Raw genomic sequence first — 21710 nt, 5'->3', positions numbered from 1 at the left:
CAAGCGCTCATGCATTTTGCATGAGGGAGACATTGTCAAAGAGGCGTCTCAGATTAAAAAAAAAAAACTAGTAGAGGGAGAGTTGTTGAAAATATGCTGAACTCTGTGAAAAATCTTAATGTTGAAGTGTTATGCATGTAAACTCGCTTTTATATATTGGATTGTCCATGAACTCTCATCGACCTGAGATATTACTCGTTTTTCATTTCTTCCCCTCCTCAACACCCCTCCACGCCGTCTTCTTCTCTGGTTGTAATGCTGAAGTCAGAATGTGAAAAACAAGCACCCCGAAAAAAAAGAAAAAGAAGAAGAAAAACTGGCAGCCAGAGAGTGTCTAATGGCGGCAGTGAGTCCGTTGGAGAATTCTCAAGTAGAGTGTGAATTATTTAGGATGTGTGGCTAGTGTGCAGAGCATGAAGCCACCCCGCCCGGCAACCGCCAAGCAGCAGAGTGGCCGAGGAAATTCAGTGCGCAACAAACATTCGCCCGACTGAGGTCTTTATTTCTCATGCTCTGCTTCGGCTTGGTGGACTGAAAGGCTGAGGATGTGCTTGCAGCTTCAGACAGACGAGCAGATGCAGTGAGTGTCTGATTGAATGCATATCTTCAAAAACAAAGTGAGGCGCGCCGAAGCCACTTTGACCTATTTACAGTCCCCATGATGCAGCCGATTATTCATCATCAACATTTCATGCAGGTCAGCATGCATGTTTAACGGCGTGCCACCGTATCGTACTGAGGACCCCCCCCCCCCCCCCCAGTCTGAGAGCCCCTCGGAGCCTTCTTATCCTGCAAGCATGTGTCAATCTCACCTAAACGACCCCGATAACAAGACAAAAGCAATCAATCTCTGATATTGGCCGGGTGGGAGAGTCGGGGATAACACCGACGCTATCAGCGAACGCCAACAAAGACGGAGATTTTCTGCGTGGGGATGATTAGAAACACGGTAGCTCTGACTCACTGATCTGCGGCGGGTTAAACAGAGGCGGCTGTCATCACTGGCAAATGATGACGCCGAGCACCGATAGAGGAGATGGGATCTAGGTGTGTGTGTGTGCTCATGCAAAACACACCAGTGTACTTTTACACACTTGCCGAGGCAGGCTCACACGTACAAACCAGATACTGTATATCTGAACACTGCAACGTTAGGTTCAAGTTAGTCAGGCTTTTTATAGTTTAACCAGGAAGGAATACAAATAATGATTAAACCCATCTGATACACAGGAATCTAAAAAGCTTTATTTAGTGGTTATGTAATGTACTCGCTTATTCGGCTGTATGCAAAGCGCTGGGAAGCTTTTAAACAACAAGTTCATTTACTTTTAAAAATATTGAAAAGTCATAAAATTGATTGCAGGTTTTCCAGACTGTTTTATTGCCCCTGCGGTCAGCAGGCTAACGTCAGTCATGCCGGCGGTGGACAGCACTCGCTCTTTGATAATCACAAACCAACCCTGACCTCGACGTTGAATGCCAAGTTAGAAATGTATCATTGTAAAGCTCAAATGAATCTACCTTTGTGGATGGACTGTTTGTTTACTGTTATTTGTAAGTATGTTGCTACTCCCGCTCCGGTGCTTTGGAAGCCTGTTTAAGATAAGATAAGATAACCTTTATTAGTCCCACACGTGGGAAATTTGTTTTGTCACAGCAGGAAGTGGACAGTGCAAAAGTTATGACGCAAAAATTAGAATACAATAAGAATAAATACAGTACACAGCTGTACAGAATAGAATAAAATAATATACTATATACAGTAGAATAAAATAGAATAAAAATATACAATAAGATAATAATAGAATACGAATGCTATATACAACTGAGTAAAAATACAACGATGCCAGAAAAGATTATTGCACTTAGTGTTATTGCACATGTGTGGATGTGTGTGTTTGTTCAGTTAAAGTCTTTGTTTGGCCTGAACATACAATTTATGCATGACGCAGTAATTAAATCAAATCAATCATCAGACCAAACTCCAAATACGTTCACTTTACATTTAGACTGAAAACTTTACTTTGGCTCAACATAACTCATCCTGCAAGACTTTCAAATATCCACTGCTAATAAATGCTCAACTTAATAATTATTAAACATGGAAATGATGAAAAAATAGTAATATTTTATTCCTTAATAAAAGTGTTGTAATTAATCTATGGATGTGAATGCTTACTGTAAAATTCAACTTAAAACATTGTAAACAGTTAATAATTACTGTGTAATCCAGTCGTAAACATCACTGGATGACTATTATAACACTGAAACTTTACACAGTAACACCTGTGTAATTAGGTGGGTGTTAACCTTCACTAGTTTATTGGTTAGATTCAAGCACCAGTAACAGTGGTTAGCTTTTGAAAAAGACAGTCATGTGCACATAAAAAAAGCTATGCTTAAAGTTACCCTTTATGTTAAAACGCAACAGCAAAAGGTCCCATCCAAGCGTCCACGCGTAATGATTAGGAACTGGTCCCAGCAGCATCACAGCACCAGGAAAAGGACGCCGTGTTTATCTCTGAGACACCAGCAGCTCAGACCAAACAGCAGTGTCTGAAGGCGGGGTCACAGAATAATAAGATACCATTAAGTCGTCCTTAACACCTGTAATATTGTCAGGATGGTCCCATTATCCCTTATTTGGCAATTATAAAATACATAATGCAATGTATAATTATTAAAGTAACTATTACTATCAGTTAATATTATATATTTTTTCATACATACACTATGAAAGAGCGAGAGAGCGATGTGGTGGAAGTTGAATTGGGGACACTGCCGTCACGACTGGCCGATTAAACACTAAACATTAGCAAACCATCTGATTTCAGGTCTTTTTAAGTCGCTACCTTATTAAAGGATACACAAGGCAATTTACTTATATAGCACCCATCAGACATCGAGTGCTTCGCAGAGGTGTAGCACTACATTCAACATAAGGCTTCCGCAGTGTACAAATAACAGAGAACAGGAGCAAAAACACAAAAAAGGAAAATTCATTCAAGTGTTTTTTTTAATTTAGAAACTTGTAAAATGCTGAAGTATTAAAAGTCTCTTCCTAGCACACCCACGCACCTGGATCGAGAAGAATTACAGAATTACGCTGATGCTAATTCTGCTGCAAAGATGGCAACTATGTAACCAGAACGAAGGCAAAATGATGCCGAGCAAAAATAAAGATGCCCGGGTGCATGCTGGGTAACACAGTTGCTAAGCAACAATGAAAACTATGAGGAAAAACTGAATCTTTGAAATCACGAAACTGGATGAACACAGCAGCGTTCCTATACCCTGATGAAAACTGTCACATGATAGAGGATGACATCAATAAAGTCTTTGCATTTTTGCCTGATTTATGATATTGATCAATCAAAAGCTGCTATTGATCAATCCCCCATTGCTTCAATCCTTTCAGCAGCAATCTGAGGCTACGTTCACACTGCAGGCGAAAGCGCATCAAATCCGATTTTTTTGACCCTATGCGACCCATATCCGATCATGCTATGACAGTGTGAACGGCGCAAATCCGATATTTTCAAATCCGATCTGGGTCACTTTCGTATGTGGTACTGAATCCGATACATATCCGATGTTTTAGAAAGCGACTGCTGTTTGAACGGTCAAGTCGCATTAAATCCGCCTTTTACGTCACCGACACAAGACTGAAGCCAATTATCAGCGCCCGAGAAGACATCGCGAACGCTTCCTAGCCATCCAGTGTAGATGTCAGTGAAACTGTTGGGAAGACAACGTAAACATTTTATTTGTACTGTATAATCTGCAGATTCTGACAGAAATCTGCAGCTATCCTTTGAAGCACCGCTCCTCTCTTAAACAGCAATAAGGATCATTATTAGGTTATTTACATTATTATGTAAATAACAAAATAACTTAAAGCAAAAATTGGGAAACGTAAAGTCCGAAGTCTTTATATTAACGGCCATCAGTCAAACAATACTGTTTGTTCTTGGTCTAAACAGAGCGCGTTGTGTGTGACATCTTCTTTTGCGCATGCGGGCCGCTTTGAGCGTTCACACTAGAGCGCGTTTGCTGTCGCATTTTATTTGTAGTGTGAACGAGGAGACAAAAAAATCGGATTTGATCAAAAAATCGGAATTGAGCATTAAGACCTGCAGTGTGAACGTAGCCTAAAACATAATGAAATAACGATAAAATAATATGAGCAGAAGCCCGACGGCTACGAGCGCACGCTCGCGCGCTCACTGTATATGCGGCGTGTTGGAGGGGAGTTTTCCTACATCAAAAATCAAAGCATTTAAGTAGATTGTACACAAGCACGTCTCGGAAGCTTGATCTTACTAATCTACAAATGGCTTCTTGTTATTAAACTGCTAATTCAGAGGATTAAAGGATCCATGAGAACACAATCCCCTTTACTTCCTTTCCAGGGTACGCTGAAGGTGGCTTAAATATTAATTAAGAACGCACACATGTTCGCTCATGAGCGCACACGTACAGCTATGAAGAGTTCTTACTTTGCTCAAGTTTGTATGTGTGGTACTTTCCTCCTTTCTTTGTCTCATTTTCCCTCTAAAAACTTTCATTTCCTCTCAGTCACAAACACAAACAGGCCTATTTTCATATCGCAGACGATCCTGCGGATTAATTCATTTTTTTTAAAGTGCTGCTATCCCTGCTCCTCGCCGCCTCCAAAAATCATCATTCGACTGCTTTTTTTTTTGCCACAGTGACTCAGGATGAGGAAATAAACTCAGGTTGTAAAGCACAGTGCCGCGTGTCAGGAGATTTCACCGGCTTACGCAACCGAACTCCGAGGAAGTCGGAACACACCTGTATGCTTTGGACAGCGTGTCATTTACTTCGCTGCTTGTTTTTCTACAACAAAAAATGCTGCATTCACTTTACAGCTCATTGTAAATTCATGAAAGCATCTTATGTGGAAAATCTAAAGTTTTTCCACTTTAAAAACACAGATATAGCAATGTGAATCATCTTTATTGTACTATATCTTCCAGGAGGAGGATGGCTCGGGCTAAGGAATGTGCTCATTTTTCAGCCAAGGGCATGCCTTTAAAAAGTACTGCAAATTGTTTCTTTTTTCCCTGATTAATATCACGATTCCACATCTCTCAAACTGCAGGGATCTCATTTTTGATTGAATCCGTTATATATAGGACGTTATACATTATATATAGTACATTAAGAGTGACACTAATAAGACATTTTGACATGCTTGCTGAAGCTGAAGCTGCACAAACTGCTGATAATGTGGATTTATAAGGTGTATCGCTGCACCCGCATTAAATGAAAAGTTAAATTATGAACCAATCTATTTCTGATTTTAACAACATCCTCCAACGACACATTATTTTAAGTGTTCCTGTAAAAAAGCCATTACGGATATAAAACACCTCAAATTATTGTAATATCCCGACGAAAGGGAAAAGTTCATCTCGGCCGGTCCCTCCCGGTCTTAAAACGAGACGGTAAATTGACATCGAGTGTCAAGCGTGTAAAAGTCAAAGAGTCAAATCTGTGCCATAAGCCCAGAGAGAATGTACTGGGGCCAGCATGAAAAACTACTCACGGCGGATCGCATTACCCGCCTTTTTCACTGAAATAAGCAGTGTAATTTATCCTGACCTTTTTAGATTACTATGAATGTGCTGTCTGTGTAATTTTAACTGAAGCCCTCAGCAGCTTTGCTGGTCTGGAAACGCTCGCCATGAAACCCGAGCGGTGGTGTAACGCCACCAATACAGCAGTGATACAGTACCAAACAAATGCCGAGGGAGCGCCTGACACTCGCCGCCATTAACCCGCATCGAGGACAATCGCTGGGTTTCATCATCGTCACTGTGGCCAGCGTCACAGGAGATTCACCTTCAGAGCCCGCCACTTCGATTGACGGCTAATAACAAAAGTAGAAGCCTATTTTAGCTGTGACAAGTGTTTCAGGATTAGACTTTCATTCCTAATGGGTTCTCTGGTAACGGTTTAATTCACTACCTATGCGATATCAATTCCATTATAATCTCATTAAGCTATTGCACACTGAGGTGATTTCGAATGAATGTGAAACAGCCAACCGTACGCTCCCCTCTAATTGAGCAATACTTTTTATTCATTATTATTGCCCATTATTAAATTAATGAACTTAATGGACTTATTTTCCAAATTGCAAAAGACCCCTGGCAACATGTTTTTAATTCCATTAGCAGACATATTGAAATTAAAAAAAAGAGGAAAAAAAGGCAAAGAAACAGGGAGATACACGGAGGTGTGCGGGCAATTAGCCTCCTGCTGCGACAGATCATCAGTGGCACAGTTTCCCTCCTCTGACCGGCGGGAGTTTGTCCATCTCGTCCTGAATCCCAGCCGATGGCGCTCACCTGCTCACACTTGTATGCTAACGTGCTTCACAGCTCCACGTCGCGCCGCTTTAACCTCCAGCCCGTGATGTTAAGACGCCGCACACGACAACATATTTGAATATTGTATTGTAAGCCGAACTAAACATAACCTAAATAATATATGAAATAGATTTTCTGAAACGAGATCTTTTCAGTAACCAGAGGCCACCGTGCAGAATTGCCCAGAAGATGAAAGCGGCAGATCTGCATAACTGAACGGCTGATCGATACTCCTCAAACTAAAATGGCAAGTCTTGATAAGGTTATTGAATTTTCTTTTTAATTAAAAATCACACCACTTCACTCTCTGTCAAATACCAGAGCGGTGCTGATGATGAGGAGAGGAAAGGGTTGTCCTTGTTTATATGTTCATCACTATATGAAAAACAGCGGGGGAGTGGGGGGGGCTGTCGGCACATCATCAATCAGCGCGGCGGAGAAATTTATTTTCTGTTTGTTGTCGGTTGTTTCTTAGAATTAAGCTGTCACGGATGCCCTCAAATCCCAAACGATGACATTCGTATAGATATGAAGTTTTATTACATGTCATTCATCAGCTCAAAAACCATCAGTGCTATTTATTCCCATCCAGAGTCGTTTTCCGTTTAATGTTTTCTCTTTTTTCAACCGGAGAAAAACAGCTTTCGTTCGGATTTTTGCATCTAAATCAAAAAAGTCAAAAAGGAAAAAAAAAAAAAGATGCAACGACAGCAACGCAGCCGCGTGCGTAGAGATTACGTAACGCGCGAGAGACTGCATCGGTTTTGTTTAATGCAAACGTCCAGGAGTGGTACGCTCGCCTCCCATATTCTAGTCATGAAAATGCATAATTTAAAAGAGCTGAGACCAAGCTGTTCCTCAGCAGTGCAGAGCTGCGTCGTATCAGTGCGAACATCAGTGGATGGAAAACTCTGCTCCCCAGAGAGAGCGCCATTACATTCAATCGTCAACCGCTGGATAAAACTCATTTCACTCTGCACAGTGTCTGAATGGCTCCATACATTCTGCCGAGGCCGCGATGTGATAGCGCAGCATGTCAGAAGCACACTAAAGGGCTTTTAAAGCAGGTTAGAGAGCCGCACAAAAGCCAGCGCACAAAGCCGCAGAGCGCTGGGGCAGAACGGCGCCGCCGCAGCTGACCGTCCTCACGCAGCCCCAAGGACCCCAGGTAAACAAGCAGCACCGAGTCGCCGCTCGCTGGGAGGTCCGAGCCAAGTTGTTAACAACGAGATAATGTCAGCTTCTATTTTTAGATGAATGGAAGCGTCTCTGGGTGAAGAGAGTCTTTTTTAAGTTTTAATTCATTCCCTCTGTTTAGCGCTCGCGCTGTGCAGCTGCACAAATGATTTAAGAGCGCATTTGGAAGTCGGCATTCGGTTAGCTTATTGCACAGTTATGACATGTCTGAGCCATGCATGTCAAGTGTTATCAGAACTATTTAGAAATTCTGTTTTGCATGGCTACTAGTCTTTTTGGATCTTTCCCCAAAACATCCAAAATTCCCTTTTATACGCTGGAGAATCCCCCTGCAGGACGGCAACAGCAGATACTAAAGTATAAAGAGCTCCTTATCAATTTAACTGCATTGGAGGGTCACAAGTAAACTGTGACGGTAGCTTTGCAGTCACTCAACAAGCAGTCCCAAAAAAGTTGGGTTACTTTTTCAGCAGACCCTCGACTGACATCAAAGAAACGTCTATACATTATCTTTATGAAAGCGTACGTATGACGCCTCTTCTTCTGTGGTATCACGGCACAGACTGTGCACAAAGCAGCTCAGGGCAGTAAAAAACAAACCAAACAAAAAGTGGTGTTTGGGATCTTTGGCCACAGTCCTGTTATCCTCTCACCTGTATTCATTTTTTTCCTGATAAAATGACAACGCTGTCACATTATACCGTGTTTTCAATAAGAATTATTTATCAGCGAGAGTTCAATCATCTTTATGGGGCTGGCCGTTTGCGCGTCGCTGAATATTTCTGTTTCTAGTCGGTGCTTAAACAGGAGCTTTGACCAGCTCTCACAGGGATGGAAATAGACACCAGTAGCTGCAAATATACCGCAGGTTATATAATGATCATGAAAACTACATGAGAACGAACACCTCCCCCACCGCAGACAAACACAGTCGAAAATCACTCTGACAGCAAACACGCGAGTGGGTGCACATAAACACACACGCGTGCACGCGCAGACAGCGGCTGACACCGTGAGAGGCCAAGCCTGACACGAGGTGAGATGAAGTAGCATTTCTCATCATCTGCTGAGACTGCCTGTGTCTGACCTGGAGGATGGAGGTAGGCCAGGGGCATGGCCTCGGGACCCAGGCAGGCGGAGTGAAAGCAGCCTCCGCTGAGACTTATAAAGTCCCGGCCACAATTTACTGGGAAGGCTCAAATTGTGGTGTCCAGTGGCCACAGCGCAGCTCTGCTGTCAGCGCCACTCTTATTTGCTTCATTCCCTTTGACACTGCCACTCGATTAGGGTCATAAATTCCATGAAATCGGTCAATAACCTATAACACTAATGTCACTCTCCTACCATTAATTTTACAGCCTGTGTGCCACACTGTTTCTTAACCCCCTTTTACGTGACAGAGGGGGTTACACTGGCTGCGATTGATTGAGAAGAGTATATAACAAGCTTTGAGCACAGTCTTTGCACCCACATAGAAAAACATATGCATTAAAAACACCAGTGTTGCAGACTGTTGCCCAACAATGCATCCACTACTCTCTCACTGAACCATGCGACTGTGCAGAATTTGGATTTGCAGTTTTATTAACTGCAATATTCACAATTAGCACAAAAGCTACTTGGATGCTTCTGAATAGTTTGCATTAGATGGGAGTATAGTGGTTTTTTACAAAGTTGGATCTTGTACTAATACAAAAAAAACCCCAAAACATTAACAACACAAAATACTGCACAAAGCTGACCATGGTGTTCGTGTGTGTATTATAATTATGCAGTTCTGACACCGAACTCCCCAAAAAAGAAAAAAAAAACCACTTTGTTCATCAAATATACAAAAATAACAAGAAATTAGACAGATTTCTACCATATATGGTAAAACAGGCTTATTGCTTTTACCATACATGAACTGTCAGACCGTCATCCCGAGAGGCCAATTCTGAGACCAGAAGCAGCCAGATGATGCGTCATATTCATATATTTGTACGATCTACAGCTACTGGTTTGCATTCAGCTGCTTCTTCCACACATAAGGTTTGTTCACTTGGTTTTACTGCCATGTGTTTTATAAATGCCACCGTGCTCCAGTGAATGCGGTCGGTCCAGGCTGCGGTGGGATCTGTTTAGAACATCGACATGTTCTAGTAAAAATGTAAATATTTGGCACAGACATATTGACGGGTGCAGACACGAGCTAATTTTAAGAAATGTCTTTTTATATACAGACAAAGAAACGGCAGTTCAGCAATTTTCCCTGAATGCACTTCCAAAGCTTGAGCGTCTTACAAATATAGTAGCTAATCAAATATATATGTGTGTATTTTACTGTACAGTAGAAGAACCTTTGGGTTATGAAAACCCTCCAAACTGACATTTATATCTTTGAGGAAAGCAACAGATACACCTGCTGACCCTGAACTGATGCACAGGTGAAAGATGACACACAGCAAGTCTGTTTTTTGTTTGTTTTTGGGGGAGAAACAGAAAAAAAATTAGGCCTACATCCCAAAAGATTTAAGAGCATAAAACAAATAAAACACACATGACTGTGGAGCACCTCAGTGTCCCAGCAGAAGGTCTGAAGGAGGAGGAGCTGCTCCCCCCACGACCTGGACAAATGGATGGAATCTAAAGATAACTATTAAAAACAATGTATCTATGAAAACTACTAATAACACTTAAAATATCATTTACTTACGCAGTACACTTGGTCAGTACATCCACACGACAGTGAGTCATTTACCTTTAACGATAATACCCGTTTTAAATCTTTTCAGATATTTCCCTTCATTATAACTTTAAAAACAACTAAAGTGATAAAGCTGCTAAAAAATCAAATAAACCTTCCAACAGGTTTTCTATTTAATTTTACTAAAACTCAAAAAGAATTTTCGAGTACTCGAGTCTAAAATTGGGGGAAACACACAAATTACATTTGTTGCTGTGAGAGAGGGGCAGGAGTGGGTTTCTTGTCATGCGTGGCAGGTTGCCAGCGGATATGTTGCTGCCATTCTCACAGGGGCCTCTCCTCCAATCTTTTCTGTATGTGAGAGCTGACACTTCAGGGCAATATCTACAGCACAGGCGTGTTAGCAGCGTGCACGCCTTCTGCTGCAATGCAGCCGAGCAGGATGAAGGACTGCCGTGAGAGACTTGTGGAGTTACTGGAGGTGCAACGGGGCAACCGCGAAAAGTTGAATAAATTAATAACAAGGCTGAAAAATAGAATTAGCAGCATATGACTCGGCTTTGGAGGTCTTTCTGTTCAAATGAAGGAAGAGAGAAAAGGCAGCCTCTTCTAAACGCTACGATGCGCAAACTCACTCGTCGTCCTGCTGCTAAAGCTCAGGTGTTGTTTAAAATTTGGAAGGGAAAAAAAAAATCGTTCAACTTTTGAACTTTTGCTCCAGTTTCATTTGCCGGAGAAGCCGTAACCTTAATATTTAATCCTCCGAGTCATTAAGATGTAAAATGAGTGCTTTGAACATCATCCTGCACAATCGCACGTCTCCTGATTCACTCGTGCAGGATTGTTCACTCAGTCAAGAGCGAAAAACAGACGATATCGCCTCGTGTTCTGGCAACTTGGCGTGCACTGGCAACAATCCATCCTACTACTTCGCTGGCTCCTTCCTCTCCTCGTTGTTTTGCTTTTCAGCCTGCGCTCCCTCACTCTCTCGCTCGCCTGAAGAAAGGGAGAGAGAGATAGAGAGCCAGGGCCCTTTAAACAACGCAGCCGCAGTTAATCATTAAATCAGATTTTTATTTTTGCCTCCTCTGGAATGGCTGGGCTTGAATTGACACCAAGCCTCGGCGGCGGCGAGGCAAAATGGCCGCTCGCAGTAACAGCTCACAAGCCCCCGGACAACCTGAGGCATGGCCATCCAATCACACATCATTAAGGCTAGAGTCCTTTATTGTGTTGGAGGCATTAAAGGGTGCGCTGGCTATAGCCCTGAAGTCACACTCCACTAGGAGAAAACAGCAGAAAAATAACAGCACAGCTGGATAATGACTTTTCCCTGGGAGGCTGACCATGTGTACAAAAGCGCTAATGATAGCAGGTGCAATAAGCGAGCGTGAGGCTTTTACTGCGTCCGGATCTATTTTCCTCTGCTAAACTCACCAGTGATTTCCCCCGTGTAGGCGTCTTTCTGTAGTTTAAGAACACCTACCTCCTCCCTCCTCTCCATACACTCTCTCTTCCTGTATCTAATCTCTTTATCAGCTGTGCAGCTCATATCAAAGAGGACTGTGGTGTGAAAATCCTGCAAGTAAAACCTGCTGTCAGAGCCTAATCACAATTAGCTGGGCTCTAGACCCATTAGCCCCAAGGGGAAGAGACCAAAAGCTGACAGAATTAATGTTAAAGCTACTGATTACTAATGATCCCACAGAGCACAAAGGGTGGAGCCCCGCTATCCCGAAAAAGGAGGAAAATAAAAGCCTACTGGCCTCATTTTTCTGACTGAATTGATTTTCTATGCAGCTGGCATTACACTGGAAAAGAACTATACAATTTGCTCGTCGGTGAAGTTGCTAGAACCTCATTGGTATTAGCGGTTAAAGAGATAACACAGTTCCTGGATGTACTTCCCATTGCTTCCTTAGCTCAGCTTTGTAGCAGCGTCGTTACATCAGCCCTGCTACAAAGGCATGTGTGCCGTCCAGATTATAAAACGTCGAGCTGGAAGTTAATGACTGATTGCAACAGCCGTTACTCAAACTCGTAAGGAAAAGAGAACAACAACCAGCAGCCAAAACAACGGCACGCGGCCCCCCGCGGTGAATTTCAAAGAAGCGCCTCACATTTGATGTTAAGCCCTCAAACTGTTCGGGCTGTCGGAGGTCTTGCCGGGGAGATAGAAATGTCTAAAGTTATTACAGCAGTCAGGTAAAGTGTGTGGCAACACGGTCCTGTAATGGGGGTGGAGAGTCGGCCAGCAGCTGCTAATGAAGGCGTCTCGGGGAGTACTAAAGAGCCTACGTGACACTACTTCTGATTTTCCCGTCTAAGGACACAGATCAATTAATACATTAACAAACGATCGCGAGCACTTCATCTTGCAATATGAAACCAGCGGCCTGGACTCGCTGCTCTCCCGCCCAGAATGGCTGATCAGCTCTGCCTCTTTATGCTGTCCATCACGAATTTCAACATTTCCTGCTGGTCAGGCTGCAGACGTCTCTCTGAGCATTTGCAACCAGGCCATATGCATGCACATGAAATGCATACGGGACTTCTTATATGTGCACAGAGTTGGGCCTGAAACTCCACGCTGCTTTCATCTTTTAAGGAAATCTACCTTCATATCACTTCCACCACATGCACGTCCTAATTAAAGTGAGGCTGTGGTCTTCAGGTCGGCTGGTTGATTGGATGGTCACCTGATCTTGCAATTCTGATTGGCTGGACAATTGCTGGTGTTATTTTCATTAGGAGAATTAATCCATTATTTTTGGCAGCATGAGGAATAGACTTCCTCTAAAAAGAAAAAATTGCCCAGCTGAAGGCAGACTGCGTGATCCAAACTTCATTTCTTAATCAGAGCTGGCTCAAAACTAACCGACACTGCGTTTGGCTAAAATAGATGACCGTGCGTAAACTTTGCAGCTCTTTGCATTTCACAGCTCAACCGGCAGCTTCGCGTTTCATCTAAATCCTGCTTTACTAGTCAGTTAGTGGGAGAGAAAAGTCCAAGTAGTCCATTTAAAGTAAAAACACACCTAAAAAACTGCATTAACTTCAAACCCACAGGCCAGGTTAAACTGTAAGCCTTCTGAAACCATTAATCACATTCATTAATCAAACTGGATTTCAACTGTTGCTCCGACGTTACGTGGCGTATAACAGTGCACAGCATGATGCCAAATCAGTCACAGATCAGTATGGCTAACTTTAGCGTAGCTACCAGTAGCGGCCTTTTTTCTCTGCAGGCTAGTGCCCACACGCCTCAGCGACCCATTAAAGCACTCCAGCACCCGAACACTGTAGCGTCTTAGAACCAGCAGTTTGCAGCCATTGTTCATTGCAGACTAGCAAGGGCAGCAACATTCAATCATCTCGTTGACTAGTCACTGCTAGAAAGGGTAGAACAATTTGTCTGTGCTGGACTTTTCCTCCAAAATTTGTGTTTAAGACTTCCTGCTTTGGGTTTAAATATATCTTAATATTATTATTTGGTGTGATGGTTGTTTACAGGACGCCTTAGCATCTGCAGCACATCCAGGTAAACCGAGCTAGATGTAAAACTTCCTCTTGCATTAAAACAGAAAAATGAAATCATGAAGCTCAGGAGCAAACGGATCGTGTAAAAGTAAAAGCAAATGTCTGATTTTGCTGTTATCGCTTAAGGACAACAGCGACAAGCCTAGCGTGATTCAGCGTGCTATAAATACAGGCCTTTTGTGTTTATTTATAATTCATCTAGGCTAATAAGGCTGCAGGTCGAGTACACCGAGACCAATTTAGCTAATCTAGCGATAACCTGCAGTTTTATTTCCCCTCGATCGGTTGAAGAGAAGGCACAATTCAGTCAACCAAGTTGTTCTTTGGTTGAATGCAGCCCGAGATTGAACATCTGCCTAAAGGGAATGCACTCCTGCTAATGGCCACAGCTCCAGAGCCTCAAACAAGCCCCGCCGCTAGCCGCCGCGCATCGACGTCCGCTGTTGTTTGGTTCGGTTTTCTCCCCGATAAATAAAAACAAAACATTAATACAGGCCAAACACGCCGTGTGAGCAGTCTGCGGCGCACTCGAGTGCGTTGGTTGGGGAAGTCTAACGTAAACCATCGCTCCTTGGCATGCCATATATATCCAGTCTCCCCATTACCACCATCTCTACTCGACAGCAAGGGCCCTGCACTGCTAAATTATTCATCACACTGAGGGGAGGACAGAAGCATGCATGGTTTCTCCACTCCATGCCTCTTCCCTTTTTCTCTCTGTCTCTAATGCAAAGGAACAGCCGGGTGGAGAGAATGATATACAGGCCATCTTTCCATCACTGCATGGCCATTGCAGGAGATGTCGCCTCCACTTCCTCCAATTACCACAGTGGAGCTGATTTTGGGTTTTAGGTTGAACACCGTGGCAGGCCAGACGGTCGCCGGCTTGCCCGTCGCGCATATGCGGGGAATGGTGGGTGGCACCCAAGGGTCCCATGCATAACCTGGGACGTCTTTGTATACACATTCATCTATATCAGTGGGCAACAGGGAAATGTAAGCCAAAGGTAATTGCCCTGGATAAGAACATCTGCTTGGTGAATAAATATTCTAATGAGGGGAGTTTGCAGGTTCCCCAGACTGATGCACGGCTGACAGGCCTCCGGAGGGACCGCAGGTAATGCTCGCCACCTGCAGTTCAAACGGGAGCCAGTCGCACCCTCCTCTCGCAGCTAAATGCTGGCCGACTAACACAACTTCGCTTACTCCCGCGCACACACACATGAAATACACTCCAGGTATGGTATAGTAAATCATTCCCTGGATGGGATGTTGCTTTTCTCATAAGTGTTATTACACCCTGGCAGTTTCATTTTTGTGTACCCCAGAAAATGTTTTGAGTGTTTCAAATTTTACCTTTTTTTTTCTTGAGGAAACGCAAAATTCAGACAAGGTGAGAAGAAATCCATAATTCTTTAATTCCACTTCCTGGAGTGCTGTGGGAAGCCGGACTCTTTATATTTTTTTAAACTTTTAAAACACTCAGCAGTGACTCCCAATAAAGGCTTGGTCCTCCAAATAATTTCCCTTAAATCCTAAAATCGTATGGTATCCTTAAAGGCCAGTGGAAACCTTTATATGATGGTGGCTCGTGTCACAACAAGGAAGTCGCTCCCGCTCCTGCACAGTGGAAATATTTAAGTCAGTCTGCATCGTCAGACGAGGTTAAGCCCACATCAGCTACATCTGCGTGAGAGCTACGAGTGGAAATTTTCTCCTGTGTAAAATATCTGTCTGCAAAATGTTTTAGAGGCTCCTGCATAAACAATAATATGCAATAATTATTTGGTGAGCTAAACACGTTTTAAAAAATTCATCTCATTTTTAAATCAGCCCAAGTTTGCTTCGTCATATTGTTTATTTTGTCCAAAGAAGAGTCAAAAAGCCGGAAATATTCCATGTCCTATGATAAAGAAGTAGGAGGAAGACAATCTCATACTTGAAAGCTGCAAACGTTAAAAACTTCTAGAAATTAGCTAATAATTTATTATCATTTGGTTATTTTTACTTGTGGTTAATTAATCACTTTGTTCCTTGTATGATTTTCTCGTTGTGGAAATATTGACCTCTTTTTAGGCTCTGGGTGAAAAATCATCACAAAGACATTTGGCTTCTGTGATCATTCAGAAATGCAGAGTCTTCAAAGATTTTGAAGTTTTAGAGGCAAAATGATGAAACGAGTCATGAGTCATGTATTGACTCCACGCTTTCAGCAAAATAATGTTGCTTCTCAAGTGAGCAGAAAGCGAAAGTAGTAAGATATATAACTTTAATTTAGCATAATGGATGCGCTCACAGATGCAATAGCTCCTTTACTATAAGCTCTTTTTTCTTAACACGATGAGAGTAAGCCCACTGCAGTACACGGAGCCTCATGTTACAGTGATGAGCCTGCAGGGCTGTAAACTGCCAGCACTACCGCTTTGGTCTGTTCAGCCTACATCTGCGTGTGGTCATCACTCTGACCGGCCGGAGGGGGAATACGTGATGAAACGGGAGGTGGAGATCGGTGAGCTGCTGCAGACAGTGATGAGCCTCTTTCAATAAGCATCAACACCCAGAAAACATCTCAAGGCGAAAGCTCAGAGTATCAAAGAGGCCTGTGTAGCAGCGAGGCCTCGGAAAGCACACGAGCACCGCACGCTGCGTTACGTTCTTTTAGTTATGGCATAATTTGGAAAGCATACGCCGTCCTGTCACTTCCATTCTGCTCGGAGACAAAAGGAGAGCTTCGCGTGAGGCTCGAATGTGAGCTCGCGTCACCACTTGGAGCAACTTTGGCCCCCAAACATCCTCTTTCTCCAGAAACGTGAGCTCTGAATCAATAGCCAGGGCTGTTTCATTCATAACGTGCATAGCATACTTTGCTTATTCATGTTTTGCTTCACTTCCATATTTTAAAAAAGTGGTTCGAGTAGAAAGTCATTCATAATGGAGTCATCCTTGTAAAGTAGCTTTTCCCCAAAAAGATGCACTCTCCCCAGAAATCTGAACTAGCGATCAATAGCTACACACACACACAGACACACACACAGTCTGCAGGAGACATATCTCCAACTGCATCACAGCTCAGACTGTTTACAGTGGCAAGGCTGAAAATATTCATTTACTTTGTATTTCTGTGAAGGTACAAAATACAAGTTAGCAAAACTTGGGGGGATTAAAGTGATCTGCAGTGTGCATCAGTGAGAAATTTAGATTAAAAAGCAGAAGAAGAAGAAGCACAAATGCAAAAGCAGAGTGATCGTTGGGCGGGTATTGTTGTGGTGAGAATACAAACCACCGAGGAGACAAAACCAATCTGACTAATCACACATGATCTCAAAGAGAATTAATCAGCAGCTCTGGTTAACAATCTGTAATTATCCTCATTCTGCGCTTAATGCCATTTAATTTATGAAATTCTGCCTGACTTAGATATATAGGCGAGGAAAACAACAATATCACACAAAAAGCGTTGGAAACACAGCGCAGGCGAGGAAATCACAACGTGTCCCCGAAAGACCCCGAGCGTCGTTCTCAGACGGAGGGACACCGTTTCAGCTGCATGCTGGGTAGTTTGACAATCAGGGGGGGGGAAGTTGACGAACTCGTGAAGGTATTGGCGTGGATAACAATCGCACCCAAACATCCGATTTCGTTTAAAGGCTGAACAAATGTGACGGGTAAACACAGGCCTCTGTAGCTTCTGGCTGCAGCAACCCAACATCAATAAAACACACGAGAGTGGAAAAACCATCAGCTCTGTTCATGCATGTGGGAGGCGCTGCACCACACACACACGCACACACGCTCAAACTCACACTGTATATAATGTAAGGGCTGCAACACGCTCTGACACATGCGCCACACACGTTCTACACGCCAACTCTGTGCATACCGGAGCGGTGTGAGCAGGAGGAGATACCCACACTTTAGTGGTGCGGTACTCACCCAAAAGTACATCATCATGGTGGAATCGGGGCAGGTGTGGGCAGCCGGGTGGAGGAGAGCGGGGCTAAGCGCTGGGACCAGTCCAGCCAGCGTGGGTGTCAAGAGGAGTCCGAACGTTTGGACAGAGAGCTTTACTGGTCCCTGTTCCACTGAGGCAGCCCTCCCTCTCAACTCTTCAATGGGGCTTGACTTGAGGTCCCCCAGCACTTCTTCTCTTTTCGTTTCTTTCTCTTGACAAGCAGCTTGTTCTTCAGTTAATTTTTAAAAGAGCCCTTTCTCTCTCCTCTTCTTCTTCCTCTTTTGAGCCAACACAAGAAAGAGGGGGGGAAAGCAGACGGGAGAAAGGAAAGAGAGCTGGGGAGGTGTTGTAACCTCTTTTTTCTTTCGACACTCTTCCACTCCACTTGCCTCTCCACACCACTCACTTCAAGACTCTCTCTCTCCGTCTCTCTCTCTCTCCCCCCTGTGCCGTCTCTTATTGGTGAATGTGAAATCAGTCGGTACGGCACCGAGGCTCAACTAGAGCAGCAGGAGCAGCAGCCTGCGCTTGACAGCTGCCTCCAGCGTTCCTCCACCGGAGCCGTGTTGCTCTGCATAGAGGAGTGCGCCGAACAAACCGGGATCCTGCAGACGGTACTGTAAAATTCAGCGTCCCGGGGAGGAGGCGGGGGGTGGAGGGGGGAGAGTTTTGAGGGAGGGGGTGGGGGGTGGGGGGAGAGCAGGAAGCTGAGAGTCGTGGTGGGGATCTCTGCGGGGAGGGGGGTGCTGTGTTGGGGATGATGCTGGTGATAGTGGAGGACTAACAGATCGCTCCCCTTTCTTCTTTTCACCGTCTGCGACTGCGATGAGTTGCATTGAAGTTGTGGCAGTTTTAGTTCATTGAAGAGAAGAAGAAGGAGGCGATGCTGAAGGAAAAAAAGACTCTCAGAGAAAACCTTAAAATATGCCACAGGCAATTGGGAGGCGCAGCCTATTTTCCACTTGTTTTCTACTTTTAGCTGCCGATAGCTCCTCTGCCTTTTATTTTCCCTCTTTTCCTCCGAACTTGCGATTTGGTGACGTTTTTGTTTCGGTGAAAAAATAATAATTTTTTTTAAAAGCACTGTTTTTTCAGGTGGCGTTGTGGCAGATCAGAGGCCAGATGAAGTTGGTGTGAAATACCTCTGTGTGTGCCAAGCTATATTACATTACATGCTTTAGTGTGTTTTCCATCTGGCGGCTATAAAGGGGGAGGGGAACGAGGGAGAGAGAGGGAGGAGAGGAGGGAGGATTGGCTATCTTCTAGACAGCACTGTAACAATGAGCCTGCCTCAGCAATTTTCAAAACATATCATCAATACACGACTGGGAGCTCGCGCTTTTAAATATTAACCCTGTGGCAACCGGGGCAGGCTGCGGAGAGCTCAAGTGGTTTTGCGGCATCCTCTGGAGCCGGATCATCCAATAAAAGACGTCCTGGGGGATGAGCTAATTTGCTGTAGGATCCTAAAGAACATTTGCCAGTTATAGAGCACATTGGCCTAATGAACAGAACAGATATATGCAGGTTATGTTACCCATCAGTAATTGCCACATAAGGAGCCCGAGTTAGATTTGCAGCTGGCTTTGAGCGAATTGATACACAAGGGGCCTCATTCATATGGTGTAACTGTCATCTTAAATTTATCACCCGTTTTATTTTTTTCCTCCTCCTTCAGAAAAAGCACAAGTGAGCGGTGAAATATGAAATGGCACACAGACAAAGAACCCCAATTAGTAACTTTGCAAATATTGTGATGTTTTAAGAAGCTTTTCATAAATCAAGACACGCGCCATATAATTCTTACACCACCCCCCTCCATCACATCGCACAAACCAGCATCTCCGTTGCTTTGCACGCACGCAATCTCCCCACTGGCATCACGGGATGCACATGCAAGGCTTCCATATCTTTATATATGTCCACCAGAAGTCAATGGATTTACATTAGCAATCACAGAGTGGATAACCGCCCCAGTCCTCCATCAATCTCTGATGGGAAATAAAAATGAAATGCACTTCTCAGGCAACTCAGATTAAGGATCACGCTTTTATCAAATACTGAAGTCTATTTCAAGTCGTGCTCATAAATAACTGAGGGGGGAGAGAAGCAGGAAAAGAACGAGTTCGGAGGCAAAAAAGAAAAAAAAAGAGCAGGACAGGCTGGAGAGCGGGTGGGGGTGGGTGTAGGTGCAGACAGAGAGCATCGCGGTCCGGAGCTAAGGCCACTTAGGGTTGGGGAGAAAAGAATCAGAGGGCATTTAAGCATTACGTAAAGTCTGCATCTCCTGTCTAGGAATCTACGCCCGTTACCAAGGGAAGTGCAATGCAGGTAAACACGGTGTTGTTTGGGATGCTTTTCCCTTCTTCCTGTCACCTCTCTGAGTTGCATTTCTCCCATACTCCACCTACTTACAGAGCATTGGAGTGGCTTTCCCAACCATTTAGATTTCCCACCATAGTCTAGACACTCCCCAGAGACTCCGCCATCCATTATAAAGATGGAGCTTTCAAACTGAAGAGGAAGTGAAGGCCTCACACACAGAGTGTTCTGCCTAAAATGTCCGTCTGTCTCCGACCATCGCCGGCTCGAGATCTGCCGTCTTAATATTTTATGCCGATCTCACCTCTCGTCCGTAGCGCCGCTACTTACAGAGCATCTTCTGTCGAGCCACACTCAGATCTCGTCGTTAGAAAGACACCAGAGGAGACAATGAGAGTTCTCGCTCTCATCCCTGCGAGCTCCCCGCGGGGTTCTGGGCTATAGTCGCGGCCGGCTCGCCCGAACGCTCGGACCGAGCCGGTGCGAGCCCCGAAGGAAGACGGCGGCTCCACTCTGATGCTGCCAGGCTGGTTTTCTCTAATCACACACTTCACTTTATGGAGTGACCAGTTTTACAACTTGGCGGCCAAGGATCTGCAGCTATGCTCGTTTTATCGATTTATGGGTCTCCATCAGCTCCACAGGTAGGTATTGACATTTCTATACAGCACACGTCACGTGAGGAAAGGGCGCCGGGGAAGGCCGTGCAGGCAGAAACAAGCGGCTAAACGAAGCCCTTTCTCCTCTTTATCTCTGTGTGCTGAAGAAGTTTCATATTACATTTCCATTCCCTTATTATTCTCACACTGACAGGAAGTTGCGGCACTTGCAGGGGCAGAGCACTCTGCTAATAATACTCACATGAGAGATTTTTCATATGAAAATATATTAGAATTGGTGATAAGTAGGCAAAGCTTATGTTTGGACTGTGATTTGCCATAAAGAAAAAAACGAGATATTGTGTAATGCCATCAAGACGCTCTGGCAGCCAATAAATATGCATAAAATAACAAGAAAAAAAAGACATTGTGTTACTTAATTCTGTATCTCCAGCTTTCTGACACAGCCTGCATATTTAGCCTTGAAAATGGTAATGTTTTGCTTCCTATCCCTGGAAGATATCATTAAACATCATTTGTAAGCATACATTACCCTATACGCAGCAAATCGCCCATCTGGTGATTTTGGAACTCGCTGTCTGGAAGACAATAAATTCATTGTATGCTTTCGCATAAAGAATCCCACTAAAGTAATGCCTCCATGTAGACATACGTCGAGTACATTAAACCTAGCCGTGTGCACAGACTGTATGTCGTGTTAATAATGCAGTGTTTACATCTTGGCATTGAGCAGTCAGTACTGGCCTAGGGGTACAAACTGGCAGGGCTGTGCAGTAATTAGGAGCTGTGTGTTGGGGATGTGAAGGCTTGCCGCGTGTCATGCTGATACCACTGCTGGGCGGACCTAGTGTGTCGGCAGCGGGCACACTGAGCGCTACACAAGGCCGCGCCTTGGTGGCGCAGCCGGGAGTCGAACCTTTTACTTCAACGAGTGCTCCTGCGGGCTCAGAGCTCGGCCGCTGCTCGCCGTGCAAAGGAGCGACACGGAGGATGTT

General features: G+C 44.1%; 1 protein-coding gene across 12 annotated transcripts in view; it reads right to left on the bottom strand.

Annotated features, from left to right (window-relative positions):
• LOC146711973 (RNA binding protein fox-1 homolog 3-like) overlaps window positions 1-21710 on the bottom strand; it is a 435195-nt gene that overhangs the window by 114806 nt on the left and 298679 nt on the right. Inside the window, exon 1 of one of the 12 annotated variants that reach the window (XM_085455047.1) lies at window positions 17755-18305. The exons of the other annotated variants lie outside the window; for them this stretch is intronic. Within the exon in view, the coding sequence (XP_085311173.1) occupies window positions 17755-17772 (18 nt within the window). The 5' untranslated portion in view covers window positions 17773-18305. Of the gene's footprint in view, window positions 1-17754; window positions 18306-21710 lie in introns of those variants that run through there. 12 annotated transcript variants of the gene reach the window in all.

Source organism: Copadichromis virginalis, linkage group LG4 (genome assembly GCF_057382275.1).
Source record: "Copadichromis virginalis isolate Kocher_CV1m ecotype Utaka linkage group LG4, C_Virginalis_male_GT1.1, whole genome shotgun sequence".
Taxonomy (NCBI): Eukaryota; Metazoa; Chordata; class Actinopteri; order Cichliformes; family Cichlidae; genus Copadichromis; species Copadichromis virginalis.
Note: the sequence above shows the minus strand (reverse complement) of the source record. Positions and strands in the feature narration are given on the sequence as shown.